The sequence below is a fragment of the Archocentrus centrarchus genome, unplaced genomic scaffold (genome assembly GCF_007364275.1).
Source record: "Archocentrus centrarchus isolate MPI-CPG fArcCen1 unplaced genomic scaffold, fArcCen1 scaffold_26_ctg1, whole genome shotgun sequence".
NCBI lineage: Eukaryota > Metazoa > Chordata > Actinopteri > Cichliformes > Cichlidae > Archocentrus > Archocentrus centrarchus.
Window position 1 is genome coordinate 937,185 of NW_022060256.1, and position 13,112 is coordinate 950,296.

Here is a 13,112-nt window from a genome sequence, read left to right on the forward strand (position 1 = left end):
ACAGCTCATGAGCTGATGGTGAAAAGTGTTTTGTGTTCTTCTGCACATTGTGTAGCTCAGCTGTTCCACACAGAGTTCAGGTTGTAATAATGCAGCTCTCAGTCCTCAGGAGCGCACAGTCCCAGCAGTTTCTGTCAGCAGCGTTCTCCCAGATATCTGAAACGATCGATTTTCTTTTGTCCTCCTTTCCTTCATCTGAACGGCCTCGCTGCTTTCAGAGAGAAACACGTGACAAACCTGAGCTTACAGTGGATCATTTGGGTTAACAGGCCCTCACAGTCCCCCCTCAAAGCACACTGGGAGCAGAGCCCACAGCCAACCACCCCCGCTAAGTAATGGAGCTGATCAGTGGGAACCAGAGTCAAATTCATCCAATTGGTTTTTAGAAGAAGCAGACATTCTCTCTAAACTAACATGATCTCATAATAGATTTCTGTATTGAGTAATACACAGTTTATTTTTTGATTTCCAATTCATAGGATAGTTTTCTTAGCAATGCACAAGGCGGTAAGAACTATGTGTGATATATATGACTCCATAATTCACTGACATCACCTAAAATACATAGTCTGGGGGAAGTTGGAACATGACAGCTAAACCATGTGGATAGGTCTTCACATATCCTCTGCCAGAACTTCTGAACAGGAATACAAGACCACAGAGCGTGTATATAGTTCTCCTCTGAATTGCTTGTGCAGTGGGTGCATATGTTTGAGTGTGTAAGGCCCATTTGGAACATCCTTTGTCCAGTATAGTGCGTTCTATGGAGAATTTTATGTTGTATAAGTTGTAACTGGGGACTTTTAGTCATTTGATATTTAAGCATATTTCTGTCCAGACGTTTTGATCCGGGCTGATAGAAAGATCACACGCCCATTTTGCAATTGGGAGGGAGACTGAATCATCAGTTTTTAATAATAATTTATATAATTTTGATAACAATTTGATGATGATGATGATGATGATGATGATGATACTTTATTGATCCCACAATGGGGAAATTACAGTTAACAGAACACCCATCCAAGAAGACAAACAGAACAAACATGGGGAGATAGGTGAACTGTGGCCATGCTGCCCCCCTTCTGGAGGCGCTGCCATTAAAAAGACAGAAACAATAGTGAAAACACATAGGGATGAGTGAGGAAAAAAATCATCTCATACTTTGTATACATTCACACATACACAGTATAAGGTTACAAAAACCTCTGCGACAGGGCAGAAACATATAGCATGGGAGCACTAGGGTGGGGAGGGATGGACAGGGGAGCCAGCGGAGGCGAGTGGGGGGGGGGGGGGGGGGGGGGGGGTTGGCTTACTGTGGGGCTGACTCAAACTCCCTCCTCAGCTAACAGTTCTGATAAGATGTAGAGTTCATCAGCGGCTAGGTCAGAGAGATCAGTCCAACACAGATCAGAAGAGACAGGACGGCGGGGGGGTAGAGCATCTGTTTACAAACATCCCGGAGACAATTTGATAAGCGGCAGTTCAAGGCCGCCAGGGAGCCAAATTCCTGATTCTAGGACTTGTTTTGGTACAGACTGTACTGATTAATTTGTTGACAGCCTTCAGTCTTTCTGGCACCTCTCTGTGGCAAAAAATCCAATTCATCCGAATCTTCTTGGTTCGTTCCTTCACCGTGCAGAAACAGATACATACATCTCCAAGATCTTACCCCTCAGAATCAGCTCCAGATATACAGAGTCTGAGTTTGAGTCTGTACCCTTCCCGCGTTCCCATCATAAGCAGCCTTACCAAGGCCAGACAGCTGCCTAGACTTCCTGAATTGCAACGACAAACCAGGTATCTCCAGGTCCAATTCGGAGAAACCCCAGTGTCAATAAGCCAAATGTGTGTGTATATTCCATTGACAATACGGCCAGGCACGTCATCTTCCCCACCACACAGGAATCCATAACGTAGCCAGCTGGAATGTCAATTGATAAGAGGGAATAGGGTTCTCCTTCCCCCAATCTCCTCATGGTGAAAAATTGATCAAAAACAATGGCGTTGAGAGACCAGCTGACCAGATCCATAATTATAAATTCCAGTTCGGAAGTTGTGTGAAGAGAGGCTCTAAAGCAGCAAGCAGCAAAGCAGGGGAAAAAGGAAGGGCTGGGGAGAGAAGAAAAGTGCGACCGTCTCCGCTGAGAGCTGAGGAAAAAAAAAAAAAAAAAAAAAAAAAAAAAAAATTTGGGGGCACAGAGGTTTAGAAGTTCTGATACCCATGTAGGTATTTCTAAATTCAGTTGATTGAGATTAAATCTTCCTTTCAGGATAGATTTCAGTTGTTGATATTCCAGAAATCTACTGTTGCCAATTCCATATTTTAATATAAGTTCATGGAATGTCATAAATTCAGCATTTTCTATTTTCTGACAAATATCTGGGTTGTTCCAAATGGGTGTTAGTTTACAGGGGATAAGTGAAGACTTAGTTATTTTTAAAAATTCCCACCAGGCTGACAGAGAGGTGTTAATACTTAGACTTTTAAAGCAGTTATGATGCTTAATAACAGGGGTTAATGAAAGGTAGATCTGAGATTTTTACTTTTCCGCAAAGTGCCTGTTCTAAATCCAACCATGGGTTGTCTAATGAATTTGATTTGATCCACTTTGAAATGTACTGCAATCTGCTCCCTAGGGAATAGAAATAAAACTTTGGTAGTTCCAGATTGCCACTGTGTTTTGGCTTTTGTAAAGTTTTCAAACTAATCCGTGATGGTTTGTTTTTTTCCATAGGAATTTTGAGATGTTTGAGTCTAGTGACCCTCTCTATTTTAAAGATTAGGCTTAAAACTTTCCTTTTTGATCAAGCTTATAGTTAGGGCTGGATCAGGTGACCCTGAACCCTCCCTTAGTTATGCTGCTATAGGCCTAGGCTGCTGGGGGTTCCTATAATGCACTGTTTCTTTTCATTCACCTTATTTACTTTGTTTATACTCCACTCTGCATTTAATCATTAATTGTTATTAATCTCTGGCTCTCTTCAACAGCATGTCTCTTTTTTTTTTTTTTTTTTTCCTCTCCCCCAGCCCAACTGGTCACAGCAGATGACCCCGACCCTCCCTGAGCCTGGTTCTGATGGAGGTTTCTTCCTGTTAAAGGGAGTTTTTCCTTCCCACTGTCACCAAGTGCTGCTCATAGGGGGTCGTTTTTACTCTGTATTATTGTAGGGTCTTTACCCACAATACAAAGCACCTTGAGGTTTGTTGTGATTTGGTGCTATATAAATAAACCTGAATTGAATTGAATTGAATTGAACAAAGGTGAATCCAGCTCCTCCAGACCCAGCAAACCTTCTGTTGATGGCACGTATGGATCCGCCATCCTGGAGGAGTCTCATTCTACCAGCAGTGGCAAAATACTAGCAAAAATCAAAACTAGAGTATAATCAGTCAGGAGGAGGAAGTCTGTGGGCACCAGATGCTAAACTATTTCCTTTTTTGTTGGGTTGTCTTGTTGCGCCTGTTGTCACTTTGATTGCAGCTGTAATAGATACACAGTGGTTTCTCCTTCCTGACTGCATGGATTCACATCCCTGCAGCTTAACTGACTCTGTATTGTGATGATCAAGTGTTCCCTTCATTTTCTGAGCAGTGTAATTAGAAAAAAACTCAAATTTTCAAAGTCAGGACAACATTTTTTTCAGATCTCTCTTAAGTTTACTGTATGTGCACATTTTAAAGGTGAAATATGATCTGGATCTCATGGGAAATCTCCTCTCCTTTGTATTTTCCAGATGATTAACGTTCAGCTCAGGTGCAGATACCTGAGAGAAGTGACTGTGGCGTCCTTGTGTGGTTTGAGTCAAAGGCGCATTCATTCTGTCCAATCAGGTTTCTTATTTTCTCCTCACGCACCTCCCATCTCATCCCAGCATGAACTCTGCTCTCAGTCATTCAGTGATCCGAGTCAAGTCTGAACTTTTCCTTTCTGGAATGACTCAGTGACGCTTTCAGGTAAGTAAATTCAACCTAAAATAAGGAAAGAGAATTATTATAATCAGAGAGCAGGTGGACGGATGCTGAGCCTCCAACAATTCTGTCTTTAATGTTCAGTTTCTGTAAAGACGACGACTCTGTTTGTGAGCTGCTTTCTTTCTACTATCATGGAGATTTGAAAGTAGACAAAATACTTGATAACACTGTTCAGTCGCACAAGAAAACCACAAAGTACAACTTCAAAAATGAGCTCGGAGTCGAGCTGACCAAAGTAACTCTTTTGTTTTACAGCTTTGAGCTTTATTGTCAGTCATTCAGTGAATGCTGATCTAAAGAAGTGTTACAAACTTGTATTTTTAAAATATGATTATATAGTAATGTTATATTTTCTTAATTTTCCAGGTGTGCTTCCAAAAAGCAAAAACAAGCTGCTGCAGATTTTCACACAGTGAACACAAACAAGGCTGAAACAAAAGGGCCAAACTCAGGTAAGTGCAAAGAAACAAATACTAAGATAAAATTCAAGGTTTAAATTCTGAGGAACGAAGCAAAGGGTGCACTGACCGCACACAGGAGGCATTAAAGGAACATTTAAATACATTTCTTGTGTCATTGTTAGTAAAAACTTTCTGCTCTTTGGTGCTGCTTTGGCTCAGTGGGTCAGCAGGTGACCAAATGCAGCCGGCCCGGGTATGAGTCTGACCTGTGACCCTTTGCTGTGTGTCTTCTCCTTCTCTCTCTCTATGTTACTGTATATCTACACTGTACTGTTCACCATTAAAGGTAAAAATGGACTGTTGGCTTGTTTTGGATGGTCTACATGACTTCTTTTAACTTATTTCTAGTCATCACTGGTCTAAAGAGTCTTTTAAAGGCTGCAATAAATGGTGTCGTCCCCAGGTTAGCAGGACAAAATGATTTCTCAGGTTAAAAATGACAAAATATCAGATATGAAGTATTTTAATTTTATTTGAAAACAGAATGATGATTTAAACTATATGCATTCATCCCAGAGAGTACCTCAGGCTGAGACAGACTCCAGGAGTGTGTTGAAGTCTGGACAGTAGTGAGGTGTATGGAAGGACTACAGCTTTGGTAAAATAACTGGTCTGTATGGTTAGAGGACTGGACACAAGTCATAATTCCTGAAAACCTTTATCACATGGATACAATGAAGCTTCTTTGAAGGACAGCTCAGTTTATCAGTTTTATATGAGCAATAAAAAGTCTAAAGTCTTCATAAAAACAAACTGTTATCAACACCAACTGATAAACGCTTTAACCACTACACAGTACATTCATTTTAAGGTACTCCTTCTGAATTACTATTACATATGTCCATTACAGTTTTATATTTACTATACAGGTGCTGGTCATAAAATTAGAATATCATGAAAAAGTTGATTTATTTTAGTAATTCCATTCAAAAAGTGAAACTTGTATATTATATTCATTCATTGCACACAGAATGATATATTTCAATTATTTGTTTCTTTTAATTTTGATGATTATAACTGACAACTAATGAAAACCCCAAATTCAGTATCTCAGAAAATTAGAAGATTGTGAAAAGGTTCAATATTGCAGACACCTGGTGCCACCTGGAGAGGACTGTGAAACAAAAGCCATTCAAAAATGTGGGGGAGATTCATAAAGAGTGGACTGCAGCTGGAGTCAGAGCTTCAAGAACCACCACGCACAGACGTATGCAGACATGGTTTCAGCTGTCGCAGTGCTCGCGTCCAGCCACTCTTGAACAAGAGACGGCGTCAGAAGCGTCTCTCCTGGGCTAAAGACAAAAAGGACTGGACTGCTGCTGAGTGCTCCAAAGTTATGTTCTCTGATCAAAGTAAATGTTGCATTTCCTTTGGAAATCAAGGTCCCAGAGTCTGGAAGAAGAGAGGAGAGGCACAGAATCCACACTGGCTGAAGTCCAGTGTAAAGTTTCCACAGTCAGTGATGGTTTGGGGTGCCATGTCATCTGCTGCTGTTGGTCCACTGTGTTTTCTGAGGTCTAAGGTCAACGCAGCCGTCTACCAGGAAGTTTTAGAGCACTTCATACTTTCTGCTGCTGACCAACTTTATGGAGATGCAGATTTAATTTTCCAACAGGACTTGGCACCTACAGTACACACAGTGCCAAAGCTACCAGTACCTGCTTTAAGCCAAGCCAATTTTATTTATAAAGCACTTTAAAAACAGCAAGCACTGACCAAAGTGCTGAACAAGGAAAACAAGACAACAATACACAAGGGAAGTGCAGATAAAAATAAATAAATACAAATAACATAGGATAAAAGCAATAATAACATACATAGTTTATCATGAATCAAATAATAAAACAGTATAAAATAACTAGGTAAAATAAAATACAAAATAAATACACAACAACTAAAATCAGCATCTCAAATCTGGTCAAAAGCCAGGTGAAATAAGTGGGTCTTAAGAGAGGTTTTAAAAGTTGTCAGTGAAGAAGCCTGTCTAATATGCAATGGCAGCGAGTTCCATAGTTTAGGGGCTTCCACTGCAAAGGCTCTGTCCCCCCTAAGCTTCTGCTTAGTCCTCGGCACGTCCAAGAGCAGTTTATCAGCTGATATGAGCGAGCGGGAAGGGGAGTGTAGATGCAGTAACTCAGAGGTACGATGGGGCAAGGCCATTTAAAGACTTAAAAACAAATAAAAGGATTTTAAAATGAACTCTATAATAAACAGGCAACCAGTGCAATGAAGATAAACCAGGGGTAATGTGCTCCCTCTTACGTGTTCCAGTCAAAAGCCGTGCGGCAGCGTTCTGGACCAGCTGAAGACGAGCCAATGAGGACTGGTTTACGCCAATATACAAAGAGTTACAGTAATCCAGCCAGGACGTAACAAAGGCGTGGATTACTGCTTGAAAATGATTTTTCGACAAGATGGTTTTAATCTTGGCGAGCTGTCTCAGGTGAAAGAAACTGGATTTCACCACAGCAGTAATCTGACCCTCCAACCTAAGACTCTCATCCATCTTAACTCCCAGATTTGTGACCATGGGTTTTATATACTGGGATAGAGGACCCAGATCAACAGAAGTTGGCACCCCAGTGATGCCCGAACCAAAAACGATTGCCTCCGTCTTATTTTCATTAAAATGCAGGAAGTTCAAAGCCAACCAAGCTTTGACTTCATCGAGACACTTTGTCAAGGTCTGTATGGAGTTTGCATTGCTATGTTTTAGGGGCATGTAAATCTGGGTATCGTCGGCGTAAGAGTGGAAAGCAATTTTATGCTTTCTGAAAATAGAACCAAGGGGCAACAAATATAGAGAAAACAGCAATGGTCCAAGAATTGAACCCTGGGGCACCCCACACGACAAAGGAGCACAGGAAGATTTCAAATCATTTAAGCAGACAGTAAAAGTTCTCTGGGTCAAGTAGGACCTAAACCACTCTAGCGCTGTGCCCTGAATACCTATACACTGCTCAAGACGAGATATTAAAATATTGTGGTCCACTGTATCGAAAGCAGCTGTCAGATCTAAAAGAAGTAAAATCACACAGTCACCTGCATCTGTGGCCAGGAAAATGTCATTAAAAACCCTTAGCAAGGCAGACTCAGTGCTATGAAGAGGCTTGAAGCCAGACTGAAAGACCTCAAGGATATCATTTTCGCCTAAAAATGCTTTCACCTGGCTATACACAACCTTTTCCAGAATTTTAGAAAGAAATAGAAGCCTCGAAATAGGCCTAAAATTAGACAGCACAGTGGAATCCAGTCGAGGTTTTTTAATCCATGGTAACACTGTCGCATGCTTAAAAGTATCAGGAACCGCACCAGAGGACAGGCTGCTGTTAATAAGGGCAAGAACAGCTGGGCCTAATACAGGAATTCATAAGAACCATGGTATCCCTGTTCTTAATTGTACAGCAAACTCGCCTGACCTTACCCTCATAGAAAATCTATGGGCTATTGTGAAGAGGAAGATGTGATACGCCAGACCCAACAATTCAGAAGAGCTGAAGGCCACTATCAGAGCACCCTGGGCTCTCATAACCCCTGAGCAGTGCCACAGACTGATCGACTCCATGCCACGCCGCATTGTTGGAGTAATCCAGGCAAAAGGACCGCAACTAAGTACTGAGTGCTGTACATGCTCATACTTTTCATGTTCATACTTCTCAGTTGGCCAACATTTCTAAAAATCCTTTTTTTTTTATTGATCTTAAGTAATATTCTAATTTTCTGATACTGAATTTGGGGTTTTCATTAGTTGTCAGTTATGATCATCAAAATTAAAAGAAATAAACATTTGAAATATATCAATCTGTGTGTAATGAATGAATATGATATAAAGTTTCACTTTTGAATTGATTTACTGAAATAAATTAACTTTTTCATGATATTCTAATTTTATGACCAGCACCTGTAGTTTTAAAACTCATCCCACCTGTACCATACAGAGGAGCTCTGACAGATTCATGTCCACGAGATATTTATATTAAAAGTTAATTTTGTTAGACTCATGTTGATACCTTTATGGCTCGTTTACACCACTTCATTAATCTCTCTATCAGGCTTAGATTTCTTTGCCTCTAATGAGACATTTGCTTAAACATGCATATTTAAATCTGAGGATTCAATTATTCAGCTGAACTTCTCTCTCCTGGGTTTCTAGAGTGCAGTGGCAGTATGGCCTCAGCATCATCTGGTGAGTCTAGTCATGCTTTAGTTCACTAATGGTCTGTAACAAATGAACAAAAAGTTGAGTTTTAGTTACATTTTTGTTGTAATAATAATGTAGAGAAACTCTAATATAATGTATAATCTAATCTAAAATAATATAATATAACTTAATATGGAATTACTACTTTCATTTACATCTGCACTTATTACTGATTATTTGGTATTGTCCGCAAACCTGTAAGTTTTAGGCAGTGATGTGCAGCCTAAGTTTCACTAGTTTTTTTTGTATATTTTTGTGTATTTCTGACAGATGACCAGCAACCCTTGATGCATAGCCAAAGCTATGAATGGCTGCCACCTGACAGTGAGTTGAACTGAATTTAGCCATAATTAAGCTTTTCCATCAGATGCATGTTTTTCCATCATTAGTTGGTTTAAACTTCAGAAAACAAAACTCAGCAAAAGTCAACAAACAAAGATTTTATATTTCTTGGTTAGAAGTTAGATTTTAAGCTGGGACAGTACAAAAGTGATGGGTTGCATTATTTGCTGAATGCTGTTTATGTGAATGTGAAGAGAGTCGATGAGTGTGAGCTTTTTAGAGTAGCAGGTAGTGTTTAAGACTTCAGCTTAACTGTTCAGTTAAAGCTGGAAGTGTCAGTCACAGAACTGAAAACAATGTAGTGTAGTGCAATGATTTTTATATCTAATTTATAATATACTGTGTATAGCTCACTGAATGCGTTTTTATACATAGTTTATCCTCTTTTTATTGCAGTGTCTGCACTCCGGATTGTGATATTTGGAAAAAGTGATGAGAAAAAAACAAAGATGGGTAATTTTATCATTGGAAAAGAAGGTTTTCACAGTCAAAAATCTCCCATCTGTACAGCACTTTGTGGAGAGTGGAAAGAAAAAATACTGACTGTGATTAAAACTGTTGATCTCTTCAGTATATCTGAGGAAACCGTTCAAGAAGAGTTGAAGAAGTGCTCAAGTCTTTGCCTTCCTGGACCAAATGTATTGCTGCACTTAATTAAGCCTTCAGATTTCAAAGAGGCAGAAAATCAGAGGCTGAAGTTCATCCTGAGTTTCTTTAATGAAGATGCACACAAACACTCAATGGTCATTATAACAAAAAATGAGAAGGGAGATTATTCCTCAGCAAATGAGTTAATTAGGGACTGTAACAACCAGCAGTCAACAATAAATCTTGACAGAAATAATTATCAAGATTTCATGGAACAGATAGAGAGCATAGTGAAAAACAACAGTGGAAAGTATCTGACCTTAAAAACACCTGATTGTTCAAAATCCAGTGTGAACCTGGTTCTGTGTGGGAGGAGAGGAGCAGGGAAGACTTCAGCAGTCAAGGCCATTTTAGGTCAGACTGAGCTTCATTCAGTCTCCAGCTCAGAGTGTGTTAAACATCAGGGAGAGGTGTGTGGACGCTGGGTTTCCCTGGTGGAGCTGCCTGCCTTGTATGGAAAACCTCAGGAGGCATTGATGGAGGAATCACTCAGGTGTATCTCCCTCTGTGATCCTGAGGGTGTCCATGCCTTCATCCTGGTCATACCTGTGGCTCCCCTCACTGATGAAGACAAAGGAGAGTTAGAGACCATCCAGAACACGTTCAGCTCTCGAATCAGTGACTTCACCATGATTCTGTTCACTGTGGAATCAGATCCTACAGCTCCAGCTGTTGATAACTTTGTGAGGGGAGACACATACATCCAGGAGCTCCAACAGCGATGTGGAGGAAGATTTGTTGTTCTCAACATCAAGGACAAAGAGCAGATCCCAGAGCTGCTTGATTTTGTGAACAAAATGAATACATGCTGCTATACAACAGAAACATTTGCACATGCTCAGATAGATAAAGTCACTCAAGTACAAGCTGAACTTAGAGACCTGAAGAAAAAGATCACTGGTAAGTAAATTTTCAGTTTAATCTTTTTAATGGCTTTGTAGACCTAAAGCTGTACTTTCTACTGTTTATCAGCTGATGAATTAACTCCAGGCCTTATTATTCTACAGGTTCTGGTGAGAAGCAGAGCCCAGAGTGTCTCAGGATTGTGCTGATAGGAAAGACTGGCAATGGAAAGAGCTCATCGGGATGCACGATTCTAGGAAGAAGGGAGTTTAAAGCTGAATCGAGTCAAACATCAGTCACCAAATGTTGTCAGAAAGCACATGGTAAAGTGGACGGTCGTCCTGTTGTTGTGGTCGACACTCCTGGACTGTTTGACTCAACTTTGTCAAAGGAAGAAGTTTGTGAGGAGTTGGTGAAATGTGTCAGTCTTCTGGCTCCAGGACCACATGTCTTCCTGTTGGTGTTACAAGTTGGTCGACTAACACCAGAGGAGAAGGAGACATTAAAACTCATCAAGGAAGTCTTTGGGAAGAATTCAGAAAAGTTCACCATCGTTCTTTTTACAAGAGGAGATACGCTGGAACATGAGGAACTGACATTAGGAGAGTACATTGAAAGAAAATGTGATGATTCCTTTAAGAAGCTGATCTCTGACTGTGGAGGAAGATGCCATGTATTCAATAACTATGATAAACAAAACCGCAAACAAGTCAGTGAGCTGATAACAAAGATCAGCACTATGGTGGGAGAAAATGGAGGCAGCTGCTACACCACAGAGATGTTCCAAGAGGCTGAAGCAGCGATACAAACGGAGATGGATGAGTACTTCAAGGAGAACAATGAAAAAATGCAGAAAGAGAGGGAGGAGTTGGAAAGAAAGCACAAGGAGGAAATCGAAGAAATGGAAAGACAAATGGAAAAACAGAGGGCAGAAACTGAAAAGGAAAGAAAACAAAGAGCCCAAGAAATCAGGGAAATGGAGGAGAACATCAACAAGGAGCGTGAACAGAGGAAGAAAGAACAGGAAACGAGAGAAGAAGAAGAGAGGGAAAGAAAAACAGAGGAAGAAATTCAGCAGCAAGAGTGGGAACAAAAACTAAAAGCTTTGGAAGAACAAATAAAAACACAATCAGAAGAAAAAGGAAGCATTGCAGAAAAGCTGTTGCAGAATAAAAAACGCATGAGAAAAAAGCGAGATGCTTGGGAGCAAGAACGAAAAGAATGGTGGGAGGAACGACAAAAACAGGATGAAGAAAGAAAGCAGGAGGGGCAAACAAAGTTCGAAAGTCTCCAGAAAAAATATGAGCAGGAAAAAGCAAAAAGAAAAGAAGAAGATCAAATCCGAAAAGAACAGGAAGAGAGGGAGAGAAAAGAATTAGATGAAAAATATCAGGAAAAACTCGAAATAATGAAAACAAACTATGAAGAAGAGGCCAGAAAACAAGCTGAAGAGTTCAATGAATTCAAAGAAACATACACCAAGAACTTTGAAGCTCTGGTAGAAAAGTTTAACGATGAACTGAAGGACCTGAGGCAAAAATATGAAGGGCAAAAAAGTGACTACGCACTTTTAAATGAGCTCTCCAGCCACAAAGAACAACAACTGAAAGATGAATTAAAAGAACTAGAAAATAAATTTGAACAAGAAGGGAAACACATCAAAAAGAAACAAAAGAACAACTGCAGAGTAGCTTAACAATCCTTAATTTAATTTCCTTTCTGTAGTAGTGAGTCTGTCACAGCTGCCATTTAATTATCATGCAGAAGTTGAAAGTAAGGATTTTTAATGTTTTTTAAAAAGTAACTCGTGTATTTTTAACATTAATTGAAATTTTTTCTAATTTGTTGGGTAAATAAAACCCTTTCTGGCAGCAGCATCAGTGAGTAAGAAGTGTTCAGTATTTGTAGATAAGAATGAAATATGTCTTCTTTTTTTTCCTCTTGTATAAACTCTGTTATGATCTGCTGGCATTCATTAACATTTGTGACAGAAATCTTTCCTCCTACTAGAACATGTTTGTGCACAGCTTGCTCCCTCCATGTTGTGGGCTTATGATGCTTAAACAGGCGGAGCCTTGAATGCATTTTTCTGGATTGGACCCTGAATGACTGCAGCTTTGTTTCAAAACACCAGCTGAACTCGATCCACCTTCCTCTCCTGGCTTCTACCACATTTACCAGCAGTTAATTCTTCCAAGAGAAGTAAGAAGAGTAACTGTGGACATTAAGAACTCCAGGAAGTCTGATTTTTTTTTTTTTTTTTTTTTTTTTTTAGGATTTAGGAGTTTAGGCCGGTTACTTGTCATTTGTTTTTGTCCTTTGATTTATTGTCTTTCTACTGTTGAAGATTAATGTTAAAAAGTGGACTTTCCTTTGCTACCTGAACTGCTACAGAATTGTTGTTTATTTTATTAAAACAAACTTTCTTTGTTACATTTTTTAAGTGCATTTTTTAACTTTACATGTGATTTGTATCTGGGCTATGTTTTCTGAATACACAAAAGGTACGAATTACTGGAGGTCTTCATTGCATGTGAACATTATGCTGTCTATACTACGGTTAACAAAATGCTTAATTGTTAACAGATTGGTAAATACCATACTTAGTACATCCATGTTTTTTGCTCTGCCTGTGTAA

The 13,112-nt window shown here is 39.7% G+C and overlaps 1 protein-coding gene across 1 annotated transcript; it reads left to right on the top strand.

Moving 5' to 3' along the window:
• The first annotated feature begins 8,607 nt into the window (after positions 1-8,607).
• Positions 8,608-12,170, top strand: LOC115775877 (GTPase IMAP family member 8-like). The gene is made up of 3 exons (XM_030723390.1): positions 8,608-8,626; positions 9,380-10,531; positions 10,639-12,170. The coding sequence occupies exons 1-3, from the start codon at positions 8,608-8,610 to the stop codon at positions 12,168-12,170; spliced, it is 2,703 nt and encodes a 900-aa protein (XP_030579250.1).
• Positions 12,171-13,112: the final 942 nt, after the last annotated feature.